Source organism: Myodes glareolus, chromosome 9 (assembly GCF_982192425.1).
Source record: "Myodes glareolus chromosome 9, mMyoGla1.1, whole genome shotgun sequence".
Taxonomy (NCBI): Eukaryota; Metazoa; Chordata; class Mammalia; order Rodentia; family Cricetidae; genus Myodes; species Myodes glareolus.
The window spans coordinates 4320644-4339844 of record NC_142034.1 but is presented as its reverse complement, the minus strand read 5'-3'; the positions used below and the strand labels follow the sequence as shown (position 1 = coordinate 4339844).

Genomic DNA, 19201 nt, shown 5'->3' with positions numbered 1-19201 from the left:
CACCTGTTGATCTTGTTTAGGGAAGCACCCACCACGTCCCACCACACCCTTAGGTGTTCCTCTCATCTTTCAGTGGGGTATTTTCCTCAGATTGACATTTATTCTTCTTGAGATTGTGTCTCACTACACAACCCAGGCTGGCCCTGAACTCTTAACCTTTTGCCTTAGCCTCTCCAGGGTTGGGATTGCTGACACAGGCTGCCTTCCTGACTCAGCAGAACACCCTAGTGGCTTGTCAGAGTCCCTGGGATTTCTCCCGGCATACTTGGATGGGGCGTTTGAGTCTGGGAAACTTTGGGTGTTAGAGCCCAGGGACACCCTCGGCGGAGGCTCTTGGACTTGGATATGATCCTTCTAGGAGGGGTGCCCTGGAAGACTACCCTTCGTGGCAGGAGGGTAGGTATTTGGCCCCACACTGTGCTTTCTGTCCATGTCTCTCCTTTTCCAACCCTGCCCCCTTGCTCCCCTCATCCACCTGAGTCCATTCCACCCCAGCCTGCACCCGTCTGTCCTTGTCCCTTTCTGATGGCTAGTTAGCTACTAAGGCCCGGGCAGGTCCGGTATCTAGTGCCTTCCTGTGTGCTCTCCTCTGGGAAATGGTCTCCTCTTTCAGGAGCTGTCAATCACCAGAGCCACACACTTGTCATTGGAGTGCAGTGATAATGGCTGGGGACAACTCACCCCTAAACACTGGGCTGAAGGCCACCGAGGAGACACATGAAACGCTCTCTGCCCTTGGTTGTTTGCTCAAAGCAGGACATCAGTTTATCAAGGTACCCTGGGTCCCTGGGAGCCACCCAAAGTGACTCTAGGCCTCATTCTCTGAGCAAGGGCCCTGGAGGAATCTATAGCAGGCACCTTTTGTAGGTTATTCTGTCCCCCAAAGCTGTGTGCCCCCACATTCCCCAGACCCCACTTTGTGGTCTTACAACCTCTCTAAAACATGCCTGCTGAAAGGACACGGTCAACAAGACAAAATGACAGCCTACAGAATGGGAAAAAAAATCTTCACTAACCCCACATCAGGCAGAGGGCTGATCTCCAGAATATACAAAGAACTCAAGAAACTGGTCATCAAAAGAACAAATAATCCAATAAAAAAAGGGAGTACAGACCTAAACAGAGAACTCTCGACAAAGGAATCTAAAATGGTTGAAAGACACTTAAGGAAATGCTCAACATCCCGAGTCATCAGAAAAATGCAAATTAAAACAACTCTGAGATTCCATCTTACACCTGTAAGAATGGCCAAGATCAAAAACACTGATGACAACTTATGCTGGAGAGGTTGTGGGGAAAAGGGAACACTTCTGCATTGCTGGTGGGAATACAAGCTGGTACAACCCCTTTGGATGTCAGTGTGGAGATTTCTCAGAAAATTAGGAAATAACTTTTCTCAAGACCCAGTAATACCACTTTTGGGTATATATCTAAAGGATGCTCAATCGTGCCACAAGGACATGTGCTCAACTATGTTCATAGCAGCATTGTTTGTCATAGCTAGAACCTGGAAACAACCTAAATGCCCTTCAACCAAAGAATGGATAAGGAAAATGTGGTTCATTTACACAATGGAGTACTACACAGCAGAAAAAAATAATGACATCTTGAATTTTGCAGGCAAATGGATAGAGCTAGAAAACACCATTTTGAGTGAGGTAACACAGACCCATAAAGATAATTATCACATGTACTCACTCATACGTGGTTTTTAAAGCAAAGAAAACCAGCCCACAAATCACAATCCCAGAGAACCTAGACAACATAAGAGAGACATATATAGATCTAATCTACATGGGGAGTAGAAAAAGACAAGATCTCCTGAGTAAATTGGGACACGGGGACCTTGGGAGAGGATTGAAGGGGAGAGGAGAGGCAAGGAAGGGAGCAGAGAAAAATGTAGAGCGCAATAAAAATCAATAAAGTTAAAAAAAACACACACACATACATACACAAAAGTGCCTGCTGAGATAGTGTGTGAGCCTGGGTGCTACACCCCTTCCAAAGTTCTGGTGTCTGTGTGCAGTGTGTATGCTCACAAACTCCTGTTGTACTCTGTGTTGGTTTGAAAGAAAATGGCCCCCAAGAGGAGTGGTATTGTTAGGAGGTGTGGCTTTGCTGAGGTAGTTATGGCCTTGTTGGAGGAAGTGTGTCACTGTGGAGGTGGACTTTGAGGTTTCATACATGTTCAAGCCGTGCCCAAGTGTCTCAGTTCCCTTTTCATGTCCCACCGTGATGAACTGAACTGTAAGCTACCCAATCAAGTATTTTCCTTTATAAGAATTGCCATGGCCGTGATGTCTCTTCCCAGCAATAGAAACCCTAACCAAGACAGAAGTTGGTACCAGGAGTGGGGTATTGCTGTGATAGGCCTGAATGTGCATTTGTTTGAAGGAATATGGACCATGGGACTGTGGATTAGAAAAGCAGTTGAATGCATGTGACTTCTCTGGCCTCAATCTCTGGGACAGGAAACTCACCTGGGAGTTGCTTTGTTCAATAAGCCTGCTGCTATACCTTTTCAGTTTGGCTTGATCTGGTTTACTGTGTTGGCAGAGAAACTTATTATTGAGGGGGGAGAAGAAAACCTATTAATGCAGAGTTTAGCATTTTCTCAGCTAATTTTCTGATGTGGGATTTCCTTCTGTTTGCTATGATTGTGTTTATTACCACTGGTGAATAAAGAAGCTATTTTGACCTATGGCAGGACAGAATAGAACTAGGCAGGAAAACTAAACTGAATGCTGGGAGAAAGAAGGTGGAGCCAGAGAGACACCATGTAGCTGCCGAAGGAGGCAGATATCACATAGTCACCCAGGAGGCAAGAGGTAATAAACCACGAGCCTTGTGGTAAAATATAAAATAATAGAAATGGGTCAATTTAAGATGTAAGAGCTAGCTAGGAATATGCCCAAGCTATTGGCCACATAGTGTTGTAATTAATATAGTTTCTGTGTGATTATTCAGATCTGGGCAGCCAGGAAACAAATGAGCGTCTCTGTTTACAGCTTTCAGTCTTGCTTTGGTCCAGTATTTCCTCCCTATGCTCCCTTCCCTATGTTTTGGAATGGCAATATATATCCTGTGCCATTATATGTTGGAAGTATGTGACAATCAGAACTGGCAATGTAATTTGCAGGGCCTGGTGTGAACTGAACACATGGGGCCTTGGAAGATGATTGAGTTTCAAGGTCATGGCAGCCAACAATAACCTGCTGAAAGATGTGCTCACTAGTGGCAAGGTTGTCATAGGGTAGCCAACCACGTTTTGATAGGATTTGAGGCCTACTCCATAGTGGGGAAACTTATGCCTGTTATTGTAGACCTGGTCAGAAGTGCATGGCTTGGGAGGTCATAGGCCACATGGGGAACAAGCTACTGAGTTTTGTTGAAGGGACACAGTGTCACACTGCCTTCTAAATATTTACGATTATACCCGGAGACGAGTGCTGCTCTCAGCCAGAGCCAGAGAAGCTTCTGTGTGCAGTGGGCATAGTTAGTATAATGATTCACAGCTGGTCAAGCCCGTAAACATTCACAAGGCCCCACAGCAAGAAATGGCTGCTGGCAGAATGGTGGAAGGGGTCGTTTTCTTCAGTGCCACGGCCACTGCTAAGTTACCTCTGCTCTAGCTAAATAACCCCACCTCCATGCTCAGGGAAGCACCCCTAAACCAAACTCAGCGAGCTACAATAAATAAGACAAGCAAACAAAAAGACATAAAAATAAGGGGGGGGCTTGGGAAGAAGCAAGGGTTTGGTGGGTGTAGGAGGGGGTGAGGGATAGTAATGGGGGGGATGAAGACGATCAAACTACATTGCACAGCTGTCAAAGGATTTAAAACCAGCAGAGCGGAAGGCAAACTGCCCTCCCCAGCTCCGAACCACGGCACAGAAGCGGCCCAGGTCTAGCTTTGCCAACCTCATGCACTGACACCCCACCCCCACTGCTCAGGCAACCCCAGGCTAGCCCACCTGCCAGCAGCCGCCCCTCCGTCCATTCCGCATCAAGCCGCGGTACCTGGGTGGCCTGCATGAGCTGTTGCCAGTGGCGGTCTCGGATGGCGGGGTTCTGCAGCTCGCTCACGGCACGCAGGGATGTGATCATGTTTTTCACGGTGTTGTCCAGCCCCACGAAGGCATCCCAAGTTTTCATCTCCTTGTCCAGAGACCTCACGTCCTTGGCAAACTTCTTACAGTCAATGTCCATCTGCTCCACGTTGATGTCCTTCCATTTGGTGGTCTTCCAGTCGTCGATGCTAGTGTTGACCTACAGGGACAGCATCCCGTGTCACCCCCCACCCTCCCTGGGCGCCCTGCTCCATCCTCCCTCGGCGGCAGCACCCTGTGCCATCTGCTGTTGGAGAGTTTGGGGGACGTGAGTCAGGTTGTACTGTCTTCGCTTTCAAAAAAAGAAAGTGCTAAGACAAACTCCGTTAAAAACGAAACTGTGAAAAAGCTGCTCAGTGGAAATTCAAAGTCCTCCAGGATCAGCGCATCTTGAAACCAAGACGTGCGTTAGCGGTCCAGGTGCTCGCAATTGTATAAACAAGTCAGTCAGTCTAGTAGCAACCTGAGGCCGAGCTCTGGCCACTCAGGACTCCTTGTATTAGAGATAAGAGCACAGCAGGATCCGACCCTGCTGCCTGCTGGATCTGACATGGCTCCTGCCCTTTAGCCTCAGTGAAATACTGTGGGTTGTGTGGTCATTTTCTTGAGACCACAGACCCATTTCTTGCATCAACAGTGCCCAGCGTGGGAGCGTTCACAGCCGGGAGAACCATGTGAGACTTGGTCTTTTCAACAATGAGGGGCTCACGAGGCCTCACCCCTCTCTGAGGTGGCTGGGGGAGGCGGAGCTATATTCCTCAGTGGGGTGGCCACTGGTAAGTTGCTCTTGCTGGAGTAAATACACTTACTTACACCTATACTTGGGCTAGCAACTCGAACTACACTCAACAGGCCGCCAAAACCAACCAACCAAGCAAGCAAACAGGCCATGCAAGTAGGAGGGGTCATACTGAAAGGAATGGAGTCTGAGAGAAGAGAGTCCGGCGGGAGGGAGGGAGGCAGCAGGTGGAGGTGACATTGTCCAGATAAAGCCCGACTACAAAGGCCTCTGGGAAGCGGCCCCAGCTGGGGCCAGGTCCCCTCTCGGTGCCCTGACGGCCTCCTGCAGAGTCCCCAGCCCCCTTCACCCCCACCCCGCCCCACGGGGCCTGGCCTGCCTCACCATGAAGATCATGTCCCACAGCTCCTTCAGCAGGCGGACCTCCCGGTGGCAAGCCTTCAGCTGCTTGTAATCCGGCACCGTGACCTCAAACAGGCTGGCCGACTTGCACAGCGCCTCCATCACGCCCTCCATGGCCGAGATGCTTTTTTGTTGCTGGGATGGGAGGGGAGGGGACATCAGTGGGCTGCCCCCCCAAACCTGAGTGCCCCGCCCTGCCCCCATTCCTGCCTACTCGATCTCTTTTCTCCACCATGCCCCAACAAATCTTCTCTGTCTTCCAGCTGCGCCTTCCCATCCCTTGGTGGAGACTAATGCCCCAGCCAGCTAAGATGGCAGCTGCCTTCTGGGATGTAGTCAGAGACAGCTTTGTCTCTACAGCCTCTGGGCTGTGTGGAAGTAGATAAAGTCCTGAGGGAATGTGTGTCGTTGGCATGGGCAAAGCCATTGGCAAGGACCCCAGTGCCTCAGACCCAGGACACAACAAGGTCTTTCCCAAGTCAGGCTCAGGGAGATGGTAAAGATATTGCCTCCCTCTCTGTTCCCACTGCCCAAATGTTAGAGTCAGCATCCGGTGCCCGGGTCCACAGCCATGGCCTGACCATCTTACCCTAGCCAGGGCAGGAACGTATGGGGTTCTCAGGGGTTCAGTCCTGAACTCAATAGGTCTCTTGTACTCGCTCCAGGGTCCAGACCCTGGGGACCTCAGCTTGCTGGGCATATGTGAACCCCACAAGGTCACATCTTGCAGTGTGAACCCCCACAAAATCCTTGTGTGGGATGTTGACAGCGTGTGCAGAAACGATCAACCATAGCCTCCTTCTCCCTTCTCCCGGATGGTCACGGCCTGAGACTGCTGACTTAGACATTCCGCTGAGATAATGCTAAACTAATCTCTTCTTTTGACGGTGTACAACAAACCCGCCTCCCGGATTCAGATGTATATAATCAATGTATTGAGTTTCTGGGCTGCTGGGTAATCATATATACATAGAACCCAGCTTTTCTGTCTGTGTGTCTGGGAATCTATTTGTAATTGGGGTTCATCCTGAAAACCAGAAAAGCAAAGCAGCCAAGCCACTAGAGAAGTCTTACCTCGGCCAAGGCTGGGTGACTGCAAACTAAACAGACTAAGCCTCTCTCTCGCTTCCTATTTTATATTCCCTCTAGTGTTGGGATTAAAGGTGTGTGACTCCCTAGGACTGGGATTAAATGTGGGAGCCGCCACCACCTGGATCTGTTTCTGCATCAATCTTGGGTAGCCCAGGGTGGCCTTGAACGTTTAATCCTGGGATTAAAGGTGTGTGTCACCATTGCCTGAACATTACTGGCTTTAGCTTTGCCTCTGGTCTTCAGGCAAGATTTATTTCTCAGAGTGCAAATAACATAGCACTCCATGGGGCCCCAGTCAGGTCACCCCTGGGCTGTGCAGGCTGTGGCATATCCATGCTGCCTTTTATTCCTTAACTTGTTTTGGAGATAGGCTCTCCTGGAGCCCAGGAAGACCTAAACCTTCTCCGAAGCTGTCCTTGACCTCCCGCCCCTCCTGCCTATACCTCTCAGGAGCTGAGCCGACTGGTGTGTACTACCGCACCCCTAGTGCCTCAGTCCTTGTGGGGATCGATCCCCCAGCACCCATCACTTCCATTCCATAGTCTCATTTATTAAAACTGACAAGAGCAGCACAGAATTGCTGTAAGGCGGGGGTAGTGGCGTTGAGATTGTGGCTCAGGGAGTGAACCACATGTGAAGTAGCCATGAAGAAAAAGGGGAACCTTGACCCTAAGAACGGGAGCTCAGGGCAGAGGAAATGTGAGGCGACTGGAAGGACCTTGTGGGGTTCACCGAGCGAGCTGAGGTCCCCCAAGTCTGGACCCTGGAGTGGGTGCAAGAGGCCTAAGAGACTCAGAGCTGGCCCAGACTCTGAGAACCCCTGCCCTGGGAGGATCTTCCTTGGCCGGAGCGAGATGGCCGGGCCGTGGCTGTGGACCTAAGCGTTGGATGCTGACTCTAACATCTGGGCAGTGAGAACAGAGTGGGGGCACAGGCAACACCTGGCGGCTGGTTGGCCGAGAGAGGAAGGGACAGGAGTTAAGTTCAGGTGACTGGAGACTGCTTCATAGGAAGGTAGCTGGGCATGAGTGCAACAGAGGCAGCCTTGCAGGACGTCTGCAGGACCATGGGCAGTGGCCCTGAAATAGCTTTCTAAGCCGTGCGGTAGAGTGGAGGCTATGTGGCTAAGAAGGGGACACGTCATCGATATGTCCACACTTACACACATACATGTGTGCACGCGCGCACACACACACACGCATACACACACAGAGTCCCCCCCACCCACGCTTGGCCTGAGGGCAGTCCCATTTACGTTACGCTCCTAGGTGCGAGAGTAAAGACATGAGAGAAGACCAGCACTTCACGAGGCCCCCAGAGCGGCCACTCGGACCTCAGCACAGCGTGTAAGTACCTTATTCAGAGACTTGTAGGGGTCGGGGTCACTGAAGGAGAAGGGGGCGTCGCGTCTGAACTTCTCCCTGAATTCGTGCTGCTTGAGCTGCAAGAGAGCAAGGGAGGGGGCACAGGCCCCGCTGGGCTCAGGACACTCGGTGCACTGCCACCACTGCCACAGCCCCAGCCCAGGCCTGTCAGGCTACCTCGAACTGCTGGCACTTGCGGCGCAGGATGTTGACCTCGTTGGCCTGGAGGGGAGCCACGTTCTGCTTCACCTGAATGGCCAGCTTCTTGGTGTTGGTCCACTGCTCTGGCAGCTCCTGTGGGAGACGAAGGCCGGGGAGGTGTGTCTGATGTTTGCCTGCATGTAGGTATGTGTGCCACACGCGTGTAGCCCCTGGAGAGGGCAGAGGAGGGGTTGGATCCCCTGGAACTGGAGTTACAGATAGATGTGAGCTGCTGTGTGGGTGCGGGAACTGAACCCAGGTCCTCTGCGAAAGCAGCCAGGCTGTCTCCCCAGCCCCCCATGTCTCCCTTTATAGACGCTCTGTCGTGAGATAGCTGCAGGCTCAGGAGACACCTCTAAAGAGGAGCGAGTGCTCATGTGGTCCCCGCTCAGCCCCAGAATGGTGAACCTAGCTCTGTGTCCTCCGCCAACCAGAAGTTCTTCCGGCCTTCATCGGCTTGAACCTATCTATGATGTACACTGTGCATACGTGTGTGTGTGTGTGTGTGTGTGTGTGTGTGTGTGTATGCATGTCTGCGTGTGTGGATGCATGTCTGCCTAAGTATGTATTTGTGTATGTGTATGCATGTGTATGCCTGTGAAAGTGTATGCTCATGTGTGCATGGGAGCGTCTGTGTAACATTTGTGCATGTGTGCCCGTCCACCGGTATATAGTTTAAAGCCTTTTATCTAGGCAGAAGTCTGTGTAAGTCCGGCTAAGGACCCAGGTCAGGCCAAGGACCCAGCATCAGGAATTAGAAAGTGATAACATTTAGGCCATTGAACCCCTCTGAGCACCATGAGACATTCCTACTCAACCCGCCGTATGTGGCACCCTTACACCCCAACCTGCTCCCTGGCATGGCCTGGGAGCCCCTAGGAACTGGCCACATGCTTCAGTTGGACCTTGAGTGGGGTGGCTGGGGCAGGCATAAGCCTGTTGCTTAAGGTTCACACCCAACCAACTCTGGGACCCTCGACAGCACAGGGCCACCCTGGCAGACAGCACTGCAGGGCCATGGGCCTGTGGCTCTGTGTCTCTTGTTCCTGAGCCGTGGATGTGAACAGTGGCTAGAGTTGGTGCAGCTGGGCAGTGGGAGGGAAAGAGGGAGGGAAGGACCGAGGGAGGGAGCGATGTTTGTTAGCTGATGAGCTTGGGAGGGGATGGGAAAGGCAGAGCCTCCTTAGAGGGTTCCTACAGAGGGACTTCCCCCATCCTGCCCAGCCTATATCCCCGCAACAGAGACTTCTTCCATGTTGACAATGGATGTCTGCCATGGGATTCCCCTCTGTATGCTGTGAATACCATTGGTCAATGAATAAAGGCGCTTTGGCCTACAGCAGGGCAGAATTGAGTAAGGCGGGAATTCCAAGCAGATAGAGGAGGAAAGAAGGCAGAGGCAGGGAGAAGCCGTATAGTCGCCGGAGGAGAAAGACACCGCGCATGTTGCTACTGGTAAACCACAAGCCTCATGGTAAAAAATATAAAATAATAGAAATGGGTTAATTTGAGATGTAAGAGCTAGCTAAAAATACGCTTAAGCTATTGGCCAAACAGTATTGCAATTAATACGGTTTCTGTGTGATTATTTTGGGTCTGGGTGACCCGGAAATGAACAGACAGTCTCCATGTACAGATGGCATGTGAGCAGTGAATGGCAAGGCCTGGAGAGCTTCTGCGCCCCTCTTCACTCGCTCCTCCTCAGGGGCTCTCTCTGCCCCCTCTTCACTCGCTCCTCTTCAGGGACTCTCTCTGCTCTGGTCTTCATCAGCTTTCACACCCTCCTGGCGTGACCGCCACACGCCAGCAGAGATGCGGGACATGGAGATTGTTTTAACCCCTCGGAACCATCAATAGGCTGTCCCTGGCCTCTGGGACTGCAGAGTCTAGCAGGCGCGGAGCCTGCAGTGACCTGGCACAGCCCCCCTGTACCTACCTGGAGCTTCAAGTAGGTCTCCTCTGGCATCTCCTCCCCGTAGGTCTTGAGCAGTTCGATGGTCTGCTTCAGGGGCTCAAACATGCTGTCGGTGGCCACCTGCCTCTCCTTGACTTTCATCAGGTGCCCCATCACCTCCACCAGTCCGTCATAGTCCCCCTCCTTTAGTGGCTTCTTGAGGCCTGATCGAGTGACGGTCATGAAGCCTTCAAGTTCAGCAAGGCTGCAGGCAAAGGGGACGCTCTGAGAGGGTTCGACGCCTCCCGGGGCGCCACCTCAATGTCAGCTTAGTAAGGACACTTGACTGCCATGCAAGGTACCACCTGAGGAGGGACAGCCGCTTCCCCCATGTGCCCCCCCTCCAGCCTAGATGCACAAAGATGCTAGCAGCTTAGACCAGACCGATTCTTGAGCCCTACCTTAAAGCCACAGCTCAGAGCGGCCAGCGAGCCTCCCAGATGGGCTCAGCTGGAGCGCATGCTCATGTTGCTGCGGTTGACCCGATGCTACAATTACTGGTAGGCTCTCCCAGCAGCCTTCCCGCCAGACCCAAGGCTTCCTCACAGTGAGCACGAGGGGTACCTTGGCTTCCCCCCTCGGCTTCCCCTCCTACCTGCCCCGGACTGGTCACACACCTAACCACAAGCAGAGGCAGAAGGCCCCATTGGCGAAGTTCCCGGTTTCTCTGCCAGGCTGTCCCAGGGAGACTTGGACGTCTCGGCAGCGGGTCGCGGTCTCACCTGCTGATGACGTGGTTGCTCAGGTATCGCTTGAACAGCAGACTCCAGCGCTTGATGGTGTTGAGCAAGGCCTGCTTGAAGGGGCGGCAGTCACACTGCAGCCAGCCGTGGAAAACCTTGGTGTTCTCACACCTGGACACCTCCTCGTACAGTTTCTCGTAGGAGTCGATCTGCCCAACACAGGCCGCGGGCTCCGTCAGCCTTGGCCGCGCTTACCCTGAGAGCCAGCGCTGCTTTCTGTCTGACTGTGAAGGGCAGCCAGGAGGCCCAGGGTGCTAACACTACCCAGCGACCTGTTTGCCCTTGTGCCAGCATCCCAGGGTGCCTTCTGCTCCACCCTACAAGGGGACGGTCAGAGGAGGGGAACAGGACTGGGTGACTCCCAAAGGAAGCCCCTCAGCTCACGGAAGTGCTTGCTCACTCTGGGCCACCCCATCCCGGTGTGGTGGCTCCCTCTCACTTGCAAGGGACTGGCTCATTGTCTGTATTCCAAATGCTCCCACACCTACACCCTTGCTGACCCTGGAGGCAGATTCCTGGACAGCAAACCCCTTGCCTAGAGCCAGCCTGAGTGTGGGACTCTTACTGGGCTCTCACAGAGTCTTACGCTCGGGATCAACAGTCCCCTGTCCTAGTCACCGTAGGACAGAACAGCAGCCAGCTCAGCACAGGACCCTCACCAAGCTAACTGAAGCCATTCCGCTATGAGCCTAGCAGAGCCTGCTGAAGGCTCTTCTCAGAGCCTTGGCACAGAGAAACCCTCTTGGAACACTAGTGCTCCCCCATGTGGCGTGGTGTGGTATAGCATGGCACTCCTCCTAGCCTCATCAGCCCTGAGCGGCTGTAAAACCCACATCTTTATCACGCACCACCCAGGTTTTTAAATCAGGCCCCGAGGCCGTCCACCGGAAGATGCAGGAGGGGGCATGGCGGACGACAGTGCACACAGTTCCAGGGCACACACCTGCTGCTGGAACTGAGCCAGGCTGGGCGGCGTCTTGGGGATGGTGTCGTCCACCCGGGTGTCCAGCTCCTCAGGGGTGGGCGCGTGCCCAAAGATGAGGAAGTTCTTCATAAACTCTTGAAGGTCATCCACCCAGAGGTAGGAGTACCTCTCAAAGGAGTCCTGGTACTCCTCAGCCACCTTCATGGCCCCAATGACCAGGCTGGACACTTCCTCCCGCATCTCGATGAGGTCTGTAATGTCCTCCAGATCCGTCTGCAGGCGTGGGGGTGGGGACAATGGCTGGGACACTTTGCCTTCATGAGTCACAGGTTTGCTCCCAACCCGGAAGAGTAGCTCGCGACGGATGAAGGTGCTCTTAAGTAACCCAGATGGGGAGGGGCTGCCAGGGTGCAGTACCCCCTTGGTGGACGTTTTGGTGAGGGTGACTTTGGTCTGTCCTACCCCAAGGTGACTTGGGGTGTCAGCTCATCCACTCTGTTTTTGCACAGACCTTGTCTGGGTGATGTGTGCCCGGATGGGCAACGGGGACACAGACAGGGCTCACGTGGATGGTTTCAGGTGGGAGGGGACATTTGGCAAACAGTAACAAACCCAGAAAATCACCCTCTTGGTAAATCTCAGTCAGGGTTACCTAAGAGAGATGGAAGGTGCTTGGGCCTGCACCTGGCCGTTTATGAGGTCTGTAAATTCCTCATTATGCTCTGCGGAGACCTGCACTGGACACTCACTCCCAGATGGAGCCCTGCCTCTGGTTAGGAACGCCACGGAGGGTGGTGTTTTATTTTTGTACATTTCTACACGTTCAATGATTTCTGTTAAGTCTCATTTTTATTTCTCTCTTGACGCCCTGCTGTCCTTCACTAGTTCTTCCTTGCGTAAGTTTAAATCTTCTAGTAAAAGCAGACGAGTGCACACACATCCCTCCCTCCCCTCTGCACACACAGGACACCTCCTTTCAGCTACTGGAGAATCCACACCACTGGGCAGTGCCAATGAGGCAGAAACCTAGGGGAGGAAATGGCTCCGTGTTGTGTAGCTATTCTCCAGAATCAAACATTCCTTCTCCGAGGAGGCTCCCCCAGGACTCAGGAAGCAGAGGAAACTCACAAGGGCTCGGAAACTCCTGACGCTTACAGGATCCACAAAGATGGATCCCCAGGTCATTTGAGCAGCAACTGCTGGAAGAGGACACTCTCCCACCGACAGGCCGCCTGCCATTCCTGCAGGTCGCCCCAGAGGTGGAGCTTTTGTGAGTTGTCGCCTGCACTTGGGTGGGCTTTTGGGGGACACAGCTGCCTTGAGCAACCCACAATTCTGTCAGCAATCCCAATAAGCTCACTGGCTCACGAAGCTAGACTTGAGTGGGGTGGGCTCTCGGGGTTACTGTCGATGCTCTATCTGAGGCGGACTGACATTTGCTCATGTCTCCCCAGGGTGATGTGTGACATCCCCTTCAAGTCACCTGTCTTCATATTCCCTTGCCCTCGTCCTGGCTGCCACCAGTAGGCACTCAAAAGTTCAGTGCACACCCACACACAGACTTGTTTCTGTCGGTTTAAATGAGATCCCAGCGAAAACAATGCCCCAGCCTCACGGGTGTACGGTGATCAGGACATCTTCCTGGGTCTGGCTCCTTGTCAGTACTCAGCTGGGGGACAGACTAGCCATCAGAGGGCTCCAGTCTGGGAGTGACACCGGAACTCTCTCCCATCTGTGCTCCACTGTACCCACAAATGTCCTAGCAGTCTGCCTGCTCCCCCACGTCAGACTCCTGTGCCCAGAATCGGACCACACTCAGCAATCAATACACTCAGATCAGGCGGGTAGGGACGGTAGCCGACGACATCTGGGAAAGTTAATCTCCATCGTCGGCTTGACCAGGTTTAGAATTATCTCTGGGCATGGCTGTGGAAACTTCTAGGGTAGCTGAAAGCAGGCAGCACCATTCCCAGACTGCTTATCAGTTAGAAAGCCCGCTAAGTAGCAAAATTCATCACTCTCTGCTTCCCAGCTGCAGACACAGGCCTGGCAGCCCGACAGGACGTAACCCCACCAATCACTTTCTGGTCTGTCGACATCAGACTCTGCTGAGCTAGGCCATAACCAGCTGGTACCCGCCCAAGCAGCGAGACGCAGAAATGTGGCAATAGACCAAGGCTGACCTTGTAGTTAATTCTGCCCTTGGCCAGGCGAGGGATGAGCCTGGCCACATTGTAGAGGTCATTGATCAGGCCCTCAATCAGCATCAGGAAGCCATCCTCTCCGCCCATCTCCAGAGACGGGTTGAAGGTCAGCCCTTCCTCATCCAGCTCCATGCGAATCTCAAACAGGGGAGCGATGCTCTCCTGAAACAAGTCACGGGAGGGGGGGAGGGAGGCTTAGGGTCTCGGCTGCTGCTAAATGAGCCCTGCTGCCCACTCCGGGCTCTGGTTAATGAGTGGCTCTCGCTTGCTGGCTCAGACCACGTCAGCCCGGTGCACAGCCCTGGGCTCAAGGCAGCAAGGACGGGCTGGGGGAAGAGTGTGCGTGAAAGCAGATCACTGAGCTCAGTGCTGCCAGTCACCGGCTGCCTGGCCGTGGGACAGTCATTTCATGGGAAGCCAGGATTATCATTTCATAGGATGGAGACAGAGGCTGCCCATCATTCCTTGGACACAGAGTATGTAGGGCTAGGCAAGTCCTCATCTCCCCACACGGCTGCAGCCAGTCCATACCTGGACGCCTCTGGTGAGGCTGCAAAGTCACAGGGTATGGGCCCCATCTGCCAGGAGGTTTACTCTGGGGCTCTTCCCATGATATCAGGGGCTCTTGAGTTGTGTGCCATGGCCCGCAAGTGGCTAGGCTGTCCTTTCTGTGGTCACCTCAGACTCAGGTCTCATCAGATCTGTGGCAGATAGACTCTGCTCCCTTCCCGCAAGCTCTCTATGATGAGGAGAGCTGTTTGCTAGCGCTGAGAGGCCCTTCAGGGTATCAACGATCAGTCAGCATGAAGGATGGCCGGGTTTTTCTGAACACTAACGCAGAGTCTGGCTCCTGCCAGGAGGCCACGGCTATTGGGAACTCTCTAGCAGTGTCAAGGAGGAATCTTGTAGTTCTGATGGCGATGCCCCTTGATCTGCCGCTGTGAATGACAGCTTACCACTTGACAGGTAAACCTTGACAGTTTACCACTGATGCTTAGCAACCATGTGGGGTTGCTTTGTGAGCCTTCCGGCTGGGAGTAGTGCCTGCTGGCACCAACAGACTTTTAGGTCTACAGTTTGTCAGGGCCATGGTTGACATGGGTCTTTCAATAAGCCTGTGTGGGCGATGGGCAGAACTCTGACCCTGAGCCTGGATTCTGACGACAGTGGACTTGAGACTGCCAGCCCCTACCTTCCAGCCTTTCCTTCTTCCTCCATGAAATGATACAACACTAGGTCTGCTCCAGCAGGGCCCCTGGCTGACCTTCGACTGTGAGCTGCGTACACGTCCATCGTCTCTGACCCACCCAGCCTCCGGCCCTCAGCTACAGCAGCAGACAACACACTACGAAAACCACTGACCGGCAGTGGAGGTGTGCGCCAGGTTCGCACATGACCCAGCTGCCCTCTGTGGCTTGTGGAGGCCCCTATCGCTGCTGCCAGCCTGTCCCCTGGTGGGCTGGGTGGGTCTTTGCCCTCTCCTCCTGGCAGCTTCAGGATCCTTTAGGAACTGTTGCATTACAGTGTAAAACCGGAATGTCCCCAGGAGCTCCCGTGTCCCCAGGTAGCAGTGATGAGACCACGAGAACTCTGACCTCTTCGATGGACTAATCCATTGATGGAATTGTCGCTTAAATCCTTTGGGGAACGGGTTTTGTTATGAAGGAGAGCTTCCCCTTATTTCCTGACTGCTGTGGTGTGAGCAACTTGGCTCCATCCACGGGCTCCCTGCCGTGGGACTCTGCGCACCACAGCCCAGAAGCTACGGACTGGAGTCTTTGAAATGGTGAAGCTATTAACTAGATCCTTTCTCTATGAAGTTATGCCTCAGGTTCTCAGGCTGACACACCTGTCACAGGGCACGATAGGGAAGGTGCCACCATCGCCCCAGAGGACACAACTCAGTGGGACACACTAGCACACCTCGGTGACACAGAAGTGAAGCTACTGACGTCACGGGGAAGAGCCCCTTCTGCCATAACCACGAGAAGGGAACAGGGCTGCCTGGCATTACCTGGCAGCAGGGTGGGAGCATTTTCTCAGACCTGATCAGGGACCAGAGTACATTTGGGTTATAGCAGATCTCAGGTGACCGGTCGTCCTGAGGGCCTGGGATTGGGGGTGTTCTCTGGCATGCAGGACCTTTAGTTTTAAAACCAGGGCAATTTGGGCACCACAAACAGACTTAAAAGTCTCTCTCTCTCTCTCTCTCTCTCTCTCTCTCTCACACACACACACACACCAATAACTTACGTCCGTAGTCATGTTGTCCATCAAATAATTCAGAGATTTGCGGATGAAGCGGTCAAACTCGTCTAAGACCATGCTGTCGATATAGTTGACGTAGTCCTTCCAGGACTGGCTGGTCGTATCTGCTCTGAACAGTTCTGCATTTTCCTGCGTATGGAAGCACACATTGGCTGCGATCTCACCGACGCCCATGACAAGATGCATCACCCTGGTGTTTGACCATTTGGTTCAGAGACACTCAAAAGCAGATGTTTTAAGTCCTTCTATTGTGTTGGGTTCTTTCCCATAGAAGGCTTCATGTAGGGATCTTACCCCCTCCCCATCCTGTAAGGTATGCCTCTTCTAATCTTTCAGCATTCAGCTCAGACATCACCTCCTCCTAAAGACTGACCCTTGAGCAACCCTGACCCCACCCACATTCTCCTTAGCAATCTGCTGTTTCTACAACTTTTATGGCACAAGCGGCAGCTCTCAGTGATCTTGTCTTTGGTCTGTATCTTCCTTAGGTGGCCATCTTTGTGACAAAGAGTCCCAGTTATCCTTTCTGCAATTGTACCTCTGATGCTTGGCAGTATCTGGGTCACACGTGGTAAAGGGCCTCCCTTGTAAGCACAGGGGAGGGATGGATGGATGGATGGGTTGATGGGTGGGTCAACAAGTAGGTAAATGGATGGGTGGATGTATGGCTACAAATACTGATGGGAGGAGAACTGGGTGGAAGGCGAATGAATAGAAGAGTGGGTGAGTGGGTGGGTGGGTGGGTGGGTGGGTGGGTGGGTGGGTGGATAGATGGGTAGATGGGCAGATAAATGGATGGGTACATGAGTAGATGGGTTGAGGATGAATGGAGGGGTGGGTGAAGGAAAGGATGGAAGGATGAATGGATGGAAGGATGGATAGATAGACAGATGGATGGATGGATGGATGGATGGATGGAAGGAAGGATGGATGGAAGGATGGACAGACGGATGGATGGATGAATGGACGGATGGATGGATGGATGGAAGGATGGACAGACGGATGGACGGACGGATGGACGGATTGATGGATGGATGGATGGATGGAGAAGTATGGAATAGACAGGAGAGGGACAATGGGTGGATCTACAAGACATTGAGCACTACAGGATCCGTTGCAAAGACGAATGTAACCCGGCCTGTATTTTCAGGCCAAGGAGAAAGGAGCCAGAGTCTCGGGTAACTTTAGTGTGGGGCAGAAAGAAATGGCCCTAGTAGCTGTCACAGTGGTGGATGGAACGGATGTGGTCACAAAGCCTGGCACGCAGGTAGCGCTGTCTCGCTGAAGCTGGATCCGGTGAGGTTGCTCTCGTTGGCTCTCCTGCCTCCATTCCACTCAGCCTTGCTCCTTCTGCTGGGCTTCTATCAAAGACACCCACTTTCTAGATGGCAAAGCAGGTGTGTAGCCCATCTGCCCTGACACACACTGGCTGTGATGTGCCGCTTCCACACGTGGGAGACCTTATGTGTCCACTGTCTACACTCACCAATGGGGAACCATGAAGGATACACACGAATGCACGGCAGCCTGTCCCTATTGGCCTAGGGTGATGACGTCACCAGTCCAGATGGACTGTACGGCAGGTGCTGGGGGTGCTCTGGCCACCAGAACAGGGACAGGACACAACAGTGAACCTCAGGCTTTGAAGCTCAGCAAACGTAGCCAACTGCTCTTGGGTCAGGCCATCTTGGACGAGAACTAATAGACTCTGTGGTCATTACTACACTTGTTGTATGTCATTTTAATAAAATGTTCAGCTGGGTCTCCTCTCTCTCACCTCCACAAAGAGCAAGCAGTTTCCAAAGAACCTCGCCCCCTCCCAGGGGCTTGACTTACTGTGACTTGGATTCTCCACCCGCCCCCATGGTCTCCTTACCGCGACCATGGCTTGAATTCTCACGCCCGCATCCTTGACAGCAGCGTAGCGCTTGTTCAGGTTGGCCACCCTTCCATCCAGGTCCAGCAGGGCCTCCTTCTTGTTGTCCTTCCTCTCAAATAGTGGGTTGGCTGACCAGTCCTGGCGGGAAGTCACAAGAGTGACGCACTTGGCTTGGCCCCTCTTCCATGTTCTCTTGGACACGGGCCTCCTTGTCTCTGGCCAGCCTTTCGCTGTGCCCCCTGTGCACCTGTGCCTAACTTCCTCTTGGGGACACGAGTGTGCCATTCAAGTGAAAACAGTGGTGAGGGGTGACATTGCTTTTCCACTTCTGTTTGAAATTTTAGGTTCTATTTGTGTGTGTGCCCGCTTGTCAGTACATTCACCGCATGCATGGAGCACCCACAGAACAGAAGAGGATGTCAAATCCCCTGGAACTAGAATTGGAGGTAGCTGTGAGCCACCAAGTATGGGTCCTGGGAACAGAGCCCCGGTCCTCTGCAGGAGTAGCAATGTTCTTAGCTGCTGAGCCGGCTCTCAGTCTCCCATCTTTTTGTTTTTACTGTTGGTGGTGGTGCTTTGTTTGCTTTTCTGAGACAGGGTTTTCCTGCCTACACATGGGTGGGCCTCAACCTTGGGATTCCCCCGCTTCAGTTTCCCTAGACTGATATTAGGATTAATATACTTAGCTCATAACTGCCTTTCCCCCTGCCCTGCACATGAATGTATGGTGGCTTTGACACATAATAAAATTCTATACCTGAGAATTGACGGGAGGAAGGATTTTTTTAAAAAAAGACTTTTTTGGCCTGGGGAGGATAAATGCTTGCCGTGCAAGCCTGATGACCTCAACTCAGATCCCCCGCACCCGTGTGAAGTCTGGGTGCGCCAGTGCATGTCTGTAAGCCCAATGAGGGGCTGGAGGCAGGGCGGCTGTATCCTGGAACTCATTGGCTAGCCAGGTGTCAGCTGGTGAAGTCCAGGCTCAGGAGCCCTGTCTCTAAAGGTTAAGATGGAAAGCAACTGAGGAAGACACCTGATATTAACCTCCATTCGCCACATGTGCACGCGCGTGCACGCGCACGCACACACACACACACACATTCAATGTATGTACACACACTTGCACACACCAAACACACACACATACTCTCAACTTCCCTTTGAACATATAGCCACAAATGTTTTTCAATTTAAGGCCACTGAGACCCACGAGGGAGGCTAGAGAAGAGTCCCTCAGCTTTCTGGAAATTGCTCGAGGAGGAAAAACTGCCTTCTGTCTTTCCCATCGAGCAGGGTGCCTCTTCTTTGACTGGCTGTGTCC

General features: G+C 52.9%; 1 protein-coding gene across 1 annotated transcript in view; it reads right to left on the bottom strand.

Moving 5' to 3' along the window:
* Dnah17 (dynein axonemal heavy chain 17) overlaps window positions 1-19201 on the bottom strand; it is a 117430-nt gene that overhangs the window by 79101 nt on the left and 19128 nt on the right. The window contains exons 17-26 of the mRNA XM_087909708.1: window positions 17878-18018; window positions 15987-16130; window positions 13713-13895; window positions 11548-11802; window positions 10584-10753; window positions 9844-10066; window positions 7884-8000; window positions 7697-7783; window positions 5233-5385; window positions 4021-4269 (exon numbers count right to left, since the gene is read on the bottom strand). Of these exons, the coding sequence (XP_087765834.1) occupies window positions 4021-4269; window positions 5233-5385; window positions 7697-7783; window positions 7884-8000; window positions 9844-10066; window positions 10584-10753; window positions 11548-11802; window positions 13713-13895; window positions 15987-16130; window positions 17878-18018 (1722 nt within the window). The remainder of the gene's footprint in view (window positions 1-4020; window positions 4270-5232; window positions 5386-7696; window positions 7784-7883; window positions 8001-9843; window positions 10067-10583; window positions 10754-11547; window positions 11803-13712; window positions 13896-15986; window positions 16131-17877; window positions 18019-19201) is intronic.